Raw genomic sequence first — 17,435 nt, forward strand, 5'->3', positions numbered from 1 at the left:
GTATTTCTGAGTTAGCTTGAAAATAAAAATGAAAAAAAGTAAATAGAACATGTTTTTATATAAGTTCAAAACATGTAGAATAGCAGCTGAAACTGCTTGTAAACTTAACAATCAATTTGAGGTGGATATTGGTAAGAACGTACGGTGATATAGTGTTTCAAAAAATGTATATCTATAACTCTATGGCCTTTGATCATTAAAAAGGTCGTGGGTATCCTTTTTTAATTAAAAATTAAAGATGGTATACCAATAATAGAAAGCTTAGAAATCAAACAGTTTTAGCTCACATAAAAAAGATTGACAAATGGGTACCGCACGAACTGAATAAAAGCTAAAAAATGTTTGTTTTAGGCTTCAGAAACAGAAACGATCTATTTCTCATGTGAATACAAAGAGTCTGCACAACGTTTAAACAGAAAATAATCCCAAAAGCAATTAAATCAACAATTATGATGATTGTTAGGCAGTTTGCGCTCAGTATAATCCACTACAATTTTGTTGATACACGTAAAACAATTACAGCTGAGAGTTATTATCATAATCGATAAAATGTCACAAGAACTGCGACGTATGATTAATACATTTTCATTCAAAAATTTACAAATTTATTGTATGACAATGGATGTCACACGTTGCGTGTTTGATTTTCTAAACCAGGTTTCGGCAATTTTTCGGATCATAAATATGTTTGGCTTGGTGGACCAGAAAGCAATATGTAAGTGAGCTTTATATCTTAGAAACCACTGTATTAAACCAAAAAATATTTTGAAAACATTTGTTTTGTTATTAAATTGCCTATTGATGTTACTCACAGTGTGCTCAATACTGTTTTTACTGAAAGCCTGATAAATTGAAATAAATAATACGTATTATTTGAAAGGTTGCTTATTTTTTTATAATAATTTAAAATGTGTAGTAGTATTATTCAATTGACATATTCCACATTAACATGTTTCATAGGTATATTTCTCAATAGTACAATATGCAATGTACTTTTAGAGAGAAAATTTGACAGAAAAGGAAAATGTATCGAGCATAAAATACATTCTAGTGGCGTAATACGTTTTTTTAAAAAAAAACGACAGCGCAATTTGTCGTGCACAAAACTAGCGTTTGATTGCTTTTTTTTTGGAAAATTTACGGCCTAACGAATGGGGTCCGGACGTAATCCGTCTGCGTAAATTTACGCGCTCGTGACATCTGTCGTTATAATTTAGGAAAGCGGAAATTGCGACCGCACTAATTAATTAATCGTTTGGCGAGCGTCATAAACAAATATTAAATTGATGTCAACAAACATCGTAAATCTGATTTGTGCGCTAGAATCTTATCGTAACCATACATTGTGAAAATTTACAGAGCTGCGCAATCTTCGAAAGCTAAGGTCAAACTCGTAAAAAAAATCAGATTTGGGTTAAGAGCCCGACAATGAGTTTGAATAAATTTTGTGCGAAATCCGAGAAGATAACTCCCATGATTTTAAATAACGTAATGAAACATAATAATATAAGGTTAAAGAATAAATGCACAAAAGAAATATTACTTGAGAAAGTTATGTTAAAGTTCAGAACTACTTGTTGAAATAAAAACGAATTTTCTCCGAATAAATGAGGCGTAGTAAGATTCACCTTATTTATATAGAGTAATATGATACTTTTCGTTTGCTTATTTAAAGATAAACGTGCTTGTATGATACTATCTGATATATTGCTTATGAAAAAACAAATATGCCCTTTTTCGGATTGTGAATCGCGCAAAAAGGTAAGGCAATGTACCATATATATTGCCCATGAAGTCCAACATTATATTTTATGGTAAGTTAATATCATATATTTGAGTAATAGTTTTTAAGGTAATAATTAATTGCACTTATAACAAATATTGCACGAAAAATAAATTATTTCACTATAATTAAATTTATTCAACATTAAAAAAAATATTTTAACATTAAACAAATTTAAGGCACACAAGAAAAAATATTATCACTTTTCACTATAAAACGGATACTTTCCACGGTACTACTTTAGTGTGCACATATGTTTATAGTTGTGAAACGTCAATTTGCTGTTGAAAACAAAATCTAACCTAAAGGAATTAATCAAACATTAAAAAAAAGACCGCAAGTTTAAGCTTAAGTTGTACCAAGTTCAAAGTAGTACATTGATAGTGCAAACTAATCAAATTAATGTTAAATTTGTACCAATTTCTAAATATTAAATTTATAGTGGAAACTTTCTTGATTATAGTTCCTTGTACCAAGTGTAATTATTTTTTTTATTTTTTATATACTACACAATTAAAATTTAAATCAACTTATTTATCAAGTATGACGTCTATCATATTTTCACATTTATTAACTTTATTTACGTATTTGATCTTAAATCCATATAAATGTAGCAATTAGAAAGAAAGACAACGTAAAGTTTTTAAGCATGATTTACTCTTAATAGGTATACTTGATTAACTATTTATTTAAGTCCCCCATTGTAATATGACAGGCGAAAGCTCAAAGCGTTACAAGGGTTTATTTAATATCATATAATATATAATACAATAGCTATCAAAACATATCTATGTTGTGACAATATCACATAATACATGAAAATACCAGACTGACATTAAAGTTTGAGTATCATATCTAATAATGAGAATAATGTAGCTTATTATAGTAATTTTTATTAAAAATAAACTAAGACACACTATTTATATATACAGCTACCATTATTCAATTTTATTAAATATTCTTTAAACTCAGACAGTCAGTATTGTTCAAAATGAGTTATGAGAAAGAATCGTGGCCCGCATTCAGGGACTTTATCTAATATTCTGCTCTGTAAATTTTTAGTTGGCATTCAGATTGGTCCTCGGTTTTACCTCATGCATTTATGAATGCAATACAGAGTCTTCTCGAATAAAAAATAAAATTAAAATAAGAAACAAAGTTTCCGTTGCATGAACGAGAGATACACATTTCTCGACGGTGAACTGTAAAAATGCACCGTAGAGGAATATTCTTTCGCACGTGATAACCGATCATTCGATATTCGAGAGTTTTTCCAGACACGAGAAAATCCTTGTTAGGAAAACTCGGGAGTGAAGAGAGAAAATTTCACCTCCGCCATATGTGTAATATATCAAACTCGACACTTTTAATATAGTTGATTTTAATAAAAATATCAATTAATCTTATCACAATGCACTTCACGAATGTCATATGTAGGATGGGGAACAAATATAAATTCCCCAAATCGCGTCACTAACGTGTAAATTGTGCATAAAGGGTTTGTTTATGCAGCATGGAATTCAGCAGATTACGCTTGCAGAGATTGGGGGTGTGAGATGCGATAATAATAGCATATGGTGGATTCTCAAAGGTGATGGTTAGCTCATGAGGTGATATAAGCGCAAAGGGTGGCGCCCGGGGGTGAACCCGTGGATGGGCGAAATGGAGGTGGAGGCTTTCCCGCAACGCGGCTACCCCAATGCAGCACACGGGACGTGTCCCCCCAAACCAATAGAAAAGAGTGAAACATTAATTTTTTTTATTTTTCAATATTAAATTAATCTAAATTAATAAAACAACAACAATTATTTGTTGAAAAGTTCTGATACAATTTAATTATAAATTACAATATTTTTAAAAATATTGTAATTAATTATTAATTACAATATTTATCTGTGAGATAATAAAAATCATAGAATCCCAAATTTATAAGCTAGAATACAATAGGAGCAAATCAGAAAAAATATTATTTTTCAGGAATTTATTAGTATGTTCAATTCCACGACTTTAGAATTACTTTTAGGAATATTTGAGACAGGTCAAATTTATAAATAAGGGTTGATCTATTCTAAAACCTATTGATAAATTTATTATTTGAAGAAATCCAATCATGAGCGTATGGTATTTTGTATGTAGTTATGATGAGTATAATTAAAAATGTTTACATTTTGGAATATAAAAATGAGAATTCTTTAAAGATATTATTTTTTATATCTTAATAAAAAATGCTCATGAAAAATAAAATATTTCATATAGAAAATAAACAATATAATAACAGACTTGATTTTAAATTAGTGAAGTAACTTTTGCTTCATATCATTAATTATAGTCTAATTAATAGTTTTAATTATCTAGGATAAATGTTACTAGTGTTTCTGACTTATTTATTTACACTTTCCTACAAATAAAATATATATTTTTCTTACATTTTTCAATAAAAAAAAGAATTATTTTAGTATAGTTAATCTTAACATTTTTGCGAATTTTAAATATATTGAAAGCTGTAAATAAAAGTTTAACTTTAGTTGATTCAATTTAGGATTTATTTTTGCAACTTTCTAAATTTATTTTGCCCTCTTCAAAAATATTTTAATGAAGCCTTGTGTTTATTTGTAAACATTATTAAATTTGGCTATTTCATAAACTATTCATTATCATTGTTTATTTTATTATTACTAGTTATATATAGATTTAGTATATTGTGTATTACTTTAATGGAAGTTAAGTATTCATTTTACAAATTATTTTGGGTACCAATTGTTGTTACAATACCTGTATAAGCCTTTAAAAAAATATTGAAATATTAAAAAATCTGAAGTTTTATCTATAATAGTTGTTAATTAATTTTTATGCCATATTTAATTGTTTATAATTGCAAAGCTTACACTTTAAATATTTTGTATAAAATATTGCCATGTTGCTTTTAAATATGAATCTCAAAATAGGTTCTAAATTAAATAAATATACATTCATTAATGTCAAATGTATCAAATTAAGGATGATTGTCTTTGTATTTGTAAAATATATTGTATTTACTAAGTTAATAGATATTTAAATATTTTTATTTATTAAAAATAATAATCACCGGACGCCGATGAAACGTTATTGCAAAGGTCAGTTTATCTGGTGTGAGCTCAAGCGCTGGCCAAACAGTGGAGGCTCGTTGTAATATTGACACATTTCAACCGAGGCGATTTATTGCCTTGTTTTATTTGGCACACACGGTGGTGCGATATAGGATAAATGAAATTCCATAAATATTTACTTTATAAAAAAAAAATTTCAATTTAAAAATGAAACGATCATATTTCTTATGCAATAATAACATATCAAAGGAACATATTATATTTGTATTAATTTGTGATAATTTATCAAAATATCATGAGATTAATCAATTGTTAAAACAATAAAAAAATAAAAATAGTAGAAAAGTAAATTACAAACATTATCTACCAATTTTTATTTTTTTTACTATATTATAATTGCTATTTTTATAACAAATCTGACATTCCTGTCTTGTTAAGTTTTTTTTAATGCGTTATGATGGCCACTAAATAAATAATAATAATAGAACTAATCAAAAAAATATTAAAAAAAATGGTTAGTGCACACCTGAAATAGATGACCACCATCCTACATATTTTTCCAGTTTCTCGTGCAAGAGAACAGATTTGAGAAGGTCAAGAGCTGACGTCAAGAAAAGGCAAGAATAAGGGACGCGATTGCGACTCTCTAAGGCACTATGAAGCTCGTAATCGAGAGTCAGCGAACATTGACAAATGTTAACACCATGCCTTAGCAATTTTAAGAAGTACTTCATTTGTACTGTCTTAGAAAAAAATCACTAGGATAAAAATACGGATACGATCTGTACTTTAAAGTAAAGTTATATTTTTTTTTTTTTTCAAATTCTCTTTAACAACAAAGAGTACTTGTTATTGAAGAGAATTTAAAGAAAACATTATAGCATGTTGTAAAAATAAGAATACCCTGTAGTTTCTTACAAAATTCTTAGTATTTGTGAATAATGACACATTTGAACAACAACACTATATTATATAAAAATAAAAATGCTCATAAAAAATACTATTTTGCATTATTGTAAATTAAAGCATTTAATTTAGATTCAAGTACTACAAATATTAACGCTATTACAACAAGATATTTTGCCACAAAGATAGGAAAAAATGTAAAATATGACTCGGAATTTTTATCTATGATAAGCTCTTTTCAGATATCGACAATTTTTTTCTAAATTTTTATCAAAATTTATCGTTCTTTTAATAAGATACTATAAAATACTCTTATTTTCTTTCACTTTGGTTTTGCAAAATAACAGAATTTAAATTAAAAATTTTCCGGTAAAGACAAGATAATAAAAGATTTCTTATATTTTTAATTTCGTACCTTAATTTTATCAAACAAAATAGCTACATTTTAACAAGGAAAATGTCTAAACAGTATTTATTGTATATATAAATAGTTAAGTTTAAAATAAGTAAAGTTTTGTACAAACCGATATTATTTTTGACGCCAATTTTAATAAACGTTTAGTAAAAATAATGCTGAACTGTTACTTCAACATTATTTTAAGAGTTTAATACTAGAATTCGGTCTATATGATATATGATTATTAGCACAAATGACATCAGCATTGAATTATTTTATTTTATTGTAGTGTTCTTTTAAAAATTGCACAAATTATAAAAATAGCTGATTTTTAATTTGATTTTACTTATTATTTTATAATTAAATATAAATGTATATGTTTTTTAAATTTGATTATTTTTTACTATTAATGTACTAATACAAATTAAATTTTATCGTATTACTGTGGAAGCAAATTAAATTATTTGTAAACGTGAATCATCGGTATGGTATTTTCATAATATAAGAATATTTTATAAATATATATATATATATATATATATATGTTTTTTTCACTTGATTAGGAAATAATGACTGATTATATATAGCAATAAAAAACCAATAAATTTTATATTTATGGCAAAAATAAATTATTACCTAACAATTTAATATGCACTGATTTTTAATTCATAAAACACTAGCACTTTGAAATAAATTTAAAAAAAAATATTTTATAAAAAAATACAGTACGCCTTTGAAGTATATATTATACATTAGGTATAAAAAATACAAACAAAGATCGCCTAAATTGCTAGTGTGTACAGCTGTACACACAGTCCAGAGGCGGTCGATGGTTCCATCTTGGTTGTATATATGAAAATTTAATTCGACTCGGGAAAATCTTTCCCGTGGAAAGCTTGCCGCCGTGAAACACGTTAACGTTATCTAGTTGCACAGCGGTTTTTGCATTTGCTACGCTTATCCAGCGATTATAATAAACGGATCTAAGTGTCACTTGTGGGGTAATGTGGCTTTATGTGGCCGTGGTTCGGCCCTTTGCGCTATCGTGTTGCCACTTAATTGCGGTTCGTTAAACTCGCACTCGAACGGTGCGGTTATGCTTTAAACTAGAGATGATTATTTTATATCATGTGCACATATATGGAGTAGTTAAAGCATATTTTAAGAACATTTTAACTTGTATGACTGGATTTTTATCGGTGGATTTTATATAAATGTGTGTAATTAAAATACCTGTTGCAGAATCTGCCGTCTGTGTCAATATGGTTACGAGCAGGAGAGTCACGAAAGTCCATTTCATGAGTCTTGGTGGCCACTGAAACAAAATATATACAAATAAATATAAAAAAGCAAATAAAGCGTAAAAAGCATATATAATAGGTTTTACTACATATTTTTATGTTCCACTAGGACAATACAATGCACATTTTTCGGTGATTTTAATTTCTTGAAAATTGAGAATTTTCGTTTTCACTTATCGATTCTTTTGATATATAAAAAATATATATTTATTATGTTTTTATAACAATACAGTATATTATTGTAGATGATGGTTAAACTATTCAAAATTACCGTATTTTAGGTGAAATTAAAAATGGCGAATTCGCAACATTAACGAATTTATTTAATCAATAAGTTCTACTCACATTTTCGGTTTTCTTTCATCTAAAATCCAAGTTAAAAATACTATTAAAATTTTTGACTCTATAAAGTCTTTTCACAATCTTATTACTATGGCGTTCCTAACGCTTTCCTCTATAAATATAATAACAAGTAGAGGAACAGGTGAAAATCTGTCTTAAATACGGGGGTTCAGCAATATTTAATAACTTAATTTGTTATGTATACGGTCTAGCGTTGCCATGCAATATAATCGATTCATATTTGTTTATTTAAGTTAGCTGTTTATTTTCATTTGTTCATATTAAATAACTGATTAATTTGTTTAATTTAAAATAATAATAATATAATAACACATTTAGTTGTCTCTCAAACAGTGACCCTTAGGCCGGTTTCACACGTGCCGGATGAATTTGCACGGCACCGGACCGGCGGCGTTAGTGGGGGTGGTGTTATTCTCTTTTAACGCAATGACGGCTTAGGTGAGTGTATTGAAGTTTCCTATTTTTTCAAACATTATCTAGATCATACAGAACCCAATTTTATCACATGTTAAAAAAAAAATTATTCTATAATAATGATTAAACTAGACTTGGGTATATTATTTTTTCAATCTTTATTACACCTTAATATTTTTAAAACATGCTATACATTACTTTTTTAATAAATTAAATTAAATGGTTCAATATGTAACGTCCATTCCACGCGCATTAGCACCCATATTTTCCAGCTTTCAAGCTTATACAAACTCATTTAGGGTTGAAATTAATTTATATAGGCTTTCATCGGCCCTTGTATTAGGTGCCGAAACACCGCCGTATATATTTACCCAATGTAAAATCAATAGTACGTTATATTTGGGATTAAACGGCCGTTCGGTCATATTAACCAGCCGGTGGCTATGCTATGCAATATTAATTTTAACATTGTTTTATTACATATGCTGTACCCTTACATTAGTATATAATGCAGTCCTATAAACCGCGTTAACCTTTACTATGCCACATACGACTGCAATTTGCACAGAGACTTCAATTAAAGATCAACTTGCAAGCGAGAGTTCATTTGCGATGCAAATGTCAATTTTGGCTCCATCTACTTCCAAAGAACTCTGCAACTAATTCCGTGTGTAACAATTGGCTCTCTCAACTTCCGCAGTACTCGTATAGCACTCAAAAGACAATTATTCCAGAGCTGTGTCGCGCCTCAGTACGCTAATTAAGCTGGCTGCAGACATGACAATTTTTTTTATAAAAATCTACCACACTTTTATACTTAATAATTTTTAAAGATAGTTTGTAGTTCATTTTAAAGTTATAAATAAGCATCCGATACGGAAACTTATAACATAAAATATGCATTAACTTCTAAGTTAGAAACTCTAAAGCTACTATGTAGTGATAAGTTTACAAGCATTTTTATTATTTATCTATTGAATTTATTTTTTATTTCAGTTATTTATTCAACATATTATTTTAAGTAGTTGATTTACATGTTATTTAAAACATATTAATAAATCAAAGCTTTTTAGACTCAAGTATTTTGATTCGCATTAATTAGCTCGTACTTATGTTTATTCGTTTTTTTGCGTCAAAAGCTCGTTAATATTAAAACGTGAAAGCTTTAATTAAATTAGGAGCGTATCTGCGTGCAAATTGGTGTCCATTGGGGCGTAATGTGCGTCCCTCAAGGGTCGAGAGTCAACCGCGGGCACCGGTAAATCATAATATTTAATGTTGAGCGTAATAAAACAACAGCATCCCTTCGAAAAACGTGGATTCTGATTATGAGAGTGAATGTCGAAAGTCTGACTCTGATTTTCCGGTACGCTTCCCAGAAAAGGCAAAGCAATAAAAGCAACTTTAGGATTTTTTTTCGTGGTAATAAAATATAATTCAGTACTTATTTTGATTGAATAATTTTAATTTAAAAATTAAAAATACAAAGGCAAAAGTACTAAATTTAATAATGTACAAGATGCATATTTAAACAGTATAAATATGTAAACAGTTTATATTGTATATTCAAGTGGTTGAATATTAAAAATGATTTAACTAAAAATATAAATCGAACAAGGTAAAAATTTATTTTTTGGAATTTTTCAATTCAATAACAATAGGGATGTTTAGCATCCTTATTAAGGCAAATATTGTTTTTTAATAAAAAAATCATTTAAAATTCAGCTTATTTATTATTCAGTTGCTTTCAGAAGTATAAAATCATTTTTTTAATAATGCATTTTATATTGTTTTATAATTCTAAATAAATGTTAATATAAAAATATGTTTTATTAGTAAGAAACTAGATTTTAAATATCATAATATTCTGTTATTAATAAAATTTTATACTGAAACTCCAGTATTTTAACACAAAGAAACAGAATTTCCTGATTTAATTATTTTCTGTATTTATTTAATTTAAAATATATTTATAAACATGACCATGTGCTTAGTTTTAATAGCTATGGACGATATTTTATATATATTCATTCAGATAAGGAATAGTCTTAAGAAATAAACAGGTTGTTAAATAAAATCAAGAGTTAAATTTTCCTTAAAAATAATTTATTCTTGTTTAATAGGTTTTGATATATTTTGTATATTTAATTTATAATTTATAGCTATGTATATTTTTCCTTTTAAAGCAAATTAACGTCATTTTATGCTATTAATAAAATTTCCATTTGTTATTCTTATCAATTCGAATATCAAGTAGTAAGCCGTAAATTCATTTATTTAATAATTTACAATCTTATTTTATAAAATATAATAATATTTTTCACATGCGTCATAATTGAAAATGCAGTAAATAGCGTATAATTACTCGTCTTACTTAATGTTAGACGCATTTGCACAATTATGAAAGTATTGCCCTTGAATTTTTACCATATTACTTTTAAAAATATTATAGAAGACTTGTTAATATAATATGCGAAACGAATACAACATTCTCTACAAAATATTTTATAGCTGATATTTTTGGTACTGCATTCTTTTAAATACATTTTTATTATGAATTATGAATCTAACAAGACGTGAGTACATAAATAAAAATAGATACAGTTTTTATCACTAAAATTCTGCAGTTAATAGCTCGTAAAACTTTGATAGAATAAGAGTAATAGCATTTTATGAAATATTTTACTGGAAGCGGGCATGCACTCGCTTGAATCCCTTGTACTTTTGCCACGTAAAAGGGACGAATCGGAAAATACGCCACTGCAGCATGTCGTATATACACAATTCGTAGTTGAAAAGTACTGAGACGAACTCTGAGAGGAATACGGAATTATCCGATACGCCCGTAGCGGAGATGGCGCCCGCATACTAAAGGTGCCGCGGGTAAAAAAGAAAATATCGCACAAAGCGAATCTTATTAAAACCCATTTATAATAATGGGAACATCACTCGCCGGAATCTCTAAATCTCGGGCATAATATTTTCCCTTTTCCTCGCCTTTCAACGCCGATCCAAACCCATATTTATACATTCAGATTGAATAAAGTCAAAACGTGTATACGACCCCGGGGATCAATATAAGAGCCGGCCTTTATGGGCACTTAAGGGTGCCGCTGAGGTCGAAATCGAAGGCTGACAGATTTATGGGATCAGATAGACTTCCTATTGTGGGCCGACTTGGGTTTCGTCTCATTAAAGCGAAAGCTGAAAGCAAAAGGCGATATGAGCGATAAAGTGAAAATGTCCGACGAAGACTTTTCTTACGTTGTAATACTTACTGGCAATGGTAAAGTGTTTTTATTTGCTTACACTGTTCTTCAATATTCGATATACAATAAAGATAAAGAATATAATATGGAACATTGAGATATTTATGAAAATCAATACTTTTGTATCCAGTCGTACCATAGTTATTTAAGTACAAACTATGTTTCTAAATATTGTATTATATAGTCAATATTTTTTATTCATACTTCATTTCACTTTTTATTATTTTTTATATTAAAATAACAAAATGTTTATTTATAATATGTTATTTCAATGAATGGCACTGCCAGTAAGGTAATATAGATATAAATAATTTAAGGAAAAATAATAAATATATTACATTTTTACTGAATCATACTTTATGACCTACCACACGTGAATATAATATTTTATACCCGCTACAAGAATAATATGATAATGCTGTTACAATTCCTGCACCGTTTCCATCTAAACACGATTTCGCAAATGGCTTTTGGTGATGTTGCTTTGTCGGCAGCGAACAACGTTGAAAGTAATGGGTAAAAATAGTACATGTCCGGACATGGATCGTATGGACAGAGCCAATTTGTCCAGAGAAAAGCTCTGAGCTTTTTTACTAAAGCCCCACGGGAAAAGCCTCGGGAAATAACCTTATGAATTTTTAATAGTCATAACCACCGCTGCGAGAGATCCACATGATGTACTATATACGTAAAAATGTTTAAAGTCGTAATTCGAGTCAAAAGCTAGGGATATATTTTATTTAAAATATTCATCTTTATTATTTTCTTATTCATGGTTATTGATTATAAATATTACAATATCCAATAAAAGGCATGTATCATTCTATACACAGTGAGATATTAGTGCACGACAATAAAGCGAGACATTTTATCGCTACACATTTGTCACGATACATCTTGTTCTAATTGGATTCCTCTGATTCTTTTAGAGACGAAGTTTTTCCAATGAAATTCTATATACTGCTATTTACGACCGAGGAAAATCGACGCCCTTAAAATAATTCAGACAGATCAATATACATCTTTATGTGTATTATATAAATACATTAGTATACTACACATACTATGCTTAACAATTATTGCTAATGCGCTAATTGTTAATGCAGCATTTGCAAATATTCCGGTCAATTGCAATCATTGCCATTGAATAATTGCGTAATAATACATGTATTTAACAACGCACGTCATAATGCGTACAATATGAAAATAATATATATATATATATGTATATGTATATATAAATAAATACTATTAAATTCAACACTTCGACTACCGGTCGAATTGGTTTATTACCGTGCCCAAGGCGAACTTCTATGTATAGCCACATATTTTATGAGTTGCCGTTGTTAAAAACTTTTATATCACATATGCAGCAGTATATAACGTTAATTGTGTTAATTTATATTTATTTTATGTATGCTACAGTCGAACTTTAAAATTAATTTAATAATTTATTGAATCACTACGAACGTAGCGTAGGAGTCTAATATGGTAAAACTTGGAACTTTAATGACCTACTACTTTAATAAATTATTTTTTTACACCAATAACATACCATGTCACATTTGTTATTATATATAAATCTCATACAACTGTCTATGTTCTTTGTGATTCTAATTAAATAATATTTTTTTAATACAAATAAAATGAGCCGAAACAATACATTATTATTAAAAAAAATTATACCTAATATGTAAAATTAAACTTTGCTCGGCTTATTTTTTCATCACAGTGAGATGAATAAAATCTAGGTAAACTTTATGATTATCGATCTGAATTAAAATTATATATTCGTACTAAAAATTGATAAAGTCCATATGTGAATCGTAACTAGCGACTTAAACCACCATTATAACAGTTTCAAGTAAATGTTTCAACTTCAATATAAAATAATTACTAAACGGGATTGTCTCTTGTCTTGGAGAGCAAATTGAAATCTAATTGATCTCTTGCCACGGGTCACTTTTTGATTACTTTGCACTCTATTTTCTCATGTTTATTTCGCATCTTGATAACATCAGAGTTAATTTGATGTCAGATTGGAAACAGATGTAAAAGTAATATATTTTATTACGTTAATAAACACAATACAAAGCAAAACAAGTTTTCATAAAAGTGTGGTTAAATTATTTTATTGTGAAACCTAATATATAAAACAATATTTTTTAGGCAATCTTGTTGTTTAACTGCTTACACTAATAATGCAAAAATCGTAATTAAAAAAAACATAAAAAGAAATATGATTTTTTAAATATAAAATATTACAATTTTAATTTTTTTGGATAAAATATATAATATAGACTTTTATTTAATTTTAATTACAAATAATAAATCAGTATATGTACTGAGAGAGTTGAATAAATAAATTTTCATATAATATCACACTATTAACGTCTCGAAACGGATGTATCCGTGAAATATTAGCAAACATCAACTTAATTGCTTGGTCTGGAGCTCTCTCTCTTCTATTGTTAAGCCTTACTTTTTTCCATTTGTTTGTAATGGTCGTTAAAATGAATTAATTGTTAAGGTGATAGAAACCTCTACAAATCAATAAAAATCTTAATAACAATTATATCTGCACTTTAAATTATATTACTATAATAAATTATTTTAGTAAGACTTTAAATTAAACTTTACTCGTATTGATTAAAAATACATATAAAAAAATAGCAGCTATTAAAAAAGTTCAGCCGCATAATGTTAACTTTAAATATAAGTAATTTATGGATTTTTTTCTTAAAAACTATTAAGAGATTTTTTTATATTAAATGTAATGTTATTTTAACATTTTTTGTGCCGCAATGTATATTACTATCTACGACCGCAATGCCGCGTATTTTTATATAATATTTAAAATACATGTCATAAACGCTCGTAAAGCAGATGTTGTGTTGATCCTTTTCACATTACTAAATTTTATTGATATTAATCTTAATATTAATTTTATATTTATTTGCAAACGACATATTATGTATGAACGTAGTGCTCAAGAACCAAAAAATATTTTCATGGTTCTAAAACCCGCTATTCAAAATACCATAATTTTTAATGTTTCTTCATATATGACTCTATAAACCCAATACGGCTTAAAATATTTTTTTTTAGCGTAAATAATAGTTTCTTGCGAGAGAGAGAAAAGTCTCGCGCGGCACTAGCGTCATGACCGCATCGAACAACAAAAGTCTTGCATGGCATTAAAACGGTTAAATAGTAGTTATATTTTGATATTTTTAACAAAGTATTAAAATCCACTATGCAATATGAAAATAATGAATTAAAGTGTAAATTTATTGAGCAAATTTATTAGTTTTTATATTGTCATTATGATCAGCAAAAGTAAGTTGATAAAACTCCGACGATAACTCTGACCATTTTTTATTATTAGCTAACCTAATGCTTCCTCCACACTCTCTGGAAGTAGGCCATGGTTGGGCAAGGACGGAAAATATAATGTGTTAATTCGGGGCTACTTCGGTCGAGCTCGGGTCTGCCCGCTCTAATGTCTCGGCGACCTCGACCATATTCGGTAGACCTTTGGTTCGGTAACTTCCAGAGAGTGTAGAGGAAGCATAAAAAAATAATATAACTTTATTTTATGCTTCTCTGTTTACTTCCATATTCAAATTAAGATACTAAATACTTTACCTAAATAAATAAAAAATCGATCTAAAGTTTATCTTTACAAAAAAGTAATGATAGTACATCATGTAGTTCATCAGCCTGAATTACCTATTATGAACATTACATCAGAAATTTCAATTGCAGTATTAAGCATTCATAGCTGGGTTTGTCTATTTATCATGAATTAAATTATGAACTAGAAATTGTAACCATCAAACGAGACCGTATTTTCGCAATGGAAGCGTAATTTCGCAACTTGGGCCACTTCCTACCGGGGCAAAGGGGTAACGCTCGCTTGACCCGCAATTAATTTGTGGACACATGTTCACGGCCAATTTTCGTGATATATCGAACGAGACGTGTTGCGAAACTTGCCGATTCGGCGCAAGTTCGCGGTCGGAATAAGCAATCGCGATCGGAATATGTAAGAATGTGTGTATGTACGTCCGTCTGTCGACAAATAATGGAAACGACATCTGTGACACGACGTCCGAAACTGGCGTCGGATCCACCCTCAAATTTACATGGGGCACGTGTTTAACTATGTAGATTTATGGGACGGATGGTATCGAGAATACTGTGTCGAATGTGGATCGCTCGCGCGTCGATTGAATATCAGATTTTGTCCCTGAGAGGTACGAAAAATTGGATTTATATGAGGATAAGAAAATATGAAAAAATTATAGCTTAGACTATTTTTAAGCACCATTGAGGAAATCTAAACATCTTAGTGACTTTCATATTGCTACTTGATATTTTAGGAGTGGTAAACAAACAGATCTCGAAGTGTTTTTTTGTATTAAGAACTGCTGCAATATATTGAATATATTTCATATGTATTTTTTAAAAATCATAATTATTATTAACGAAAAATTAATAAATAAATATGGATTTTGACAAAGATAAAACATAAACATTGGTATATGTTGTCAGAACATTTAAAGATAAACATCCTAACGAGAAACGATCATTTGTATCACAGTAAAATTAACCATTTGTTGGAGTCTTGAATGGAATATAATTGACTCAATAAAAATCTAAGATGCCATTCTGTCTACAATAGACCAATGTGTGTTAATGAATGATTATTTACGATCAATACCTATTGTTCAAAAAATGTCATGTGGTAAGCAAAACAATTGCAATCTAAACATATAAATGACCTTTAAATTAATTGTTAAGGTTATCTTGCGGTGGTTTCTAACACTTCATTTTTCGATTTGATCTAGTTTCTAATCTTCTAATATTTTATTAAAATATGTTGCATACACACTTTAATATATTTTTTATACTTTTTATTATAAAATTTGAAATATGAATACATTATTTTTATACATTACGCTATAAACCACATAACGCTTTTCATATCGCTCTTCATAACACAAAACCATAAGTTCGTTCATAAGCGAAGCTCCTTTATCATATCGGTCGCTACGGGGAGAGAGCACATCTGCAGTAGGTTTGCAGCAACCGCAGCAGATACGTGGATGCTGCAAAAGCACCAGAAACATTCATCATCCTGTTGTGCAATATCTTCATGCAAATTAAACGCGTCCGAAAACGACGCCTGTTTGCGGACGTCGTCACGTGCCAAGTCACAACCCAACATTTATCAAGTTGTATTTCTTTCTCATCTCAGTCGACTTATCACTATATTGAAATGTGTTATAAATTATTTATTTGGTTCGGCGATAAAAAAACACACACTAACCGAATTCGACTTGGTCTTCTGGGAAATTCGCTCCACTATCTCCCGGTTTATCCATTACCAGACTCGAAAGCTCTTAGATGGGTCTAACTTTTCTACTCGCTATTAAGATGCAGGTGTGAGATAATTCCATTGTTGTCGTAATATATTCGGGTTTAGAGTAAGTAATTGCTTTTAATATGTATTATATGATGTAGAATAACAAGCAGTAGCATTCGTAGATGATAAAAAAACCCAAACTTTCAGTTTAATGGACTTACATACAAAATAATAATAAATATAAATTTAAATTATAATTGAATTTAGTATACATAATTTTAATATTGAAATTACTTCTAGAAATATTGCTTTAAAATATTGCAGTAGCTTAAATACATAAAAAATTACTAACATCAATAAAACATATTTAATTGCGTTGAGTGGAAAAAATTACTACACCTAATGTATTTCACAAATTAAATATTGCCACAAAAATAAGATGTTAATTTTAATTAGGTTTTCTTTATATTGCATATGTTTAATTGATTTAAAGTCGATTTCTTAACTGAACAATTATTTTATAAATTTTTAAAACAAAAGAATCG

At 28.6% G+C, this 17,435-nt stretch overlaps 1 protein-coding gene across 2 annotated transcripts in view; it reads right to left on the reverse strand.

Annotated features, from left to right (window-relative positions):
• The window catches only part of Cht7 (chitinase 7), a 63,154-nt gene that overhangs the window by 22,491 nt on the left and 23,228 nt on the right, over positions 1 to 17,435 (reverse strand). For both annotated transcript variants that reach the window (XM_088181525.1, XM_088181526.1), the window contains exon 3: positions 7,406 to 7,487. In XM_088181525.1, coding sequence (XP_088037651.1) covers positions 7,406 to 7,487 — 82 coding nt within the window. The remainder of the gene's footprint in view (positions 1 to 7,405; positions 7,488 to 17,435) is intronic.

Source organism: Plectrocnemia conspersa, unplaced genomic scaffold, assembly GCF_051122295.1.
Source record: "Plectrocnemia conspersa isolate PC_06_02 unplaced genomic scaffold, ASM5112229v1 ptg000002l, whole genome shotgun sequence".
In the NCBI taxonomy this organism is placed as follows: domain Eukaryota; kingdom Metazoa; phylum Arthropoda; class Insecta; order Trichoptera; family Polycentropodidae; genus Plectrocnemia; species Plectrocnemia conspersa.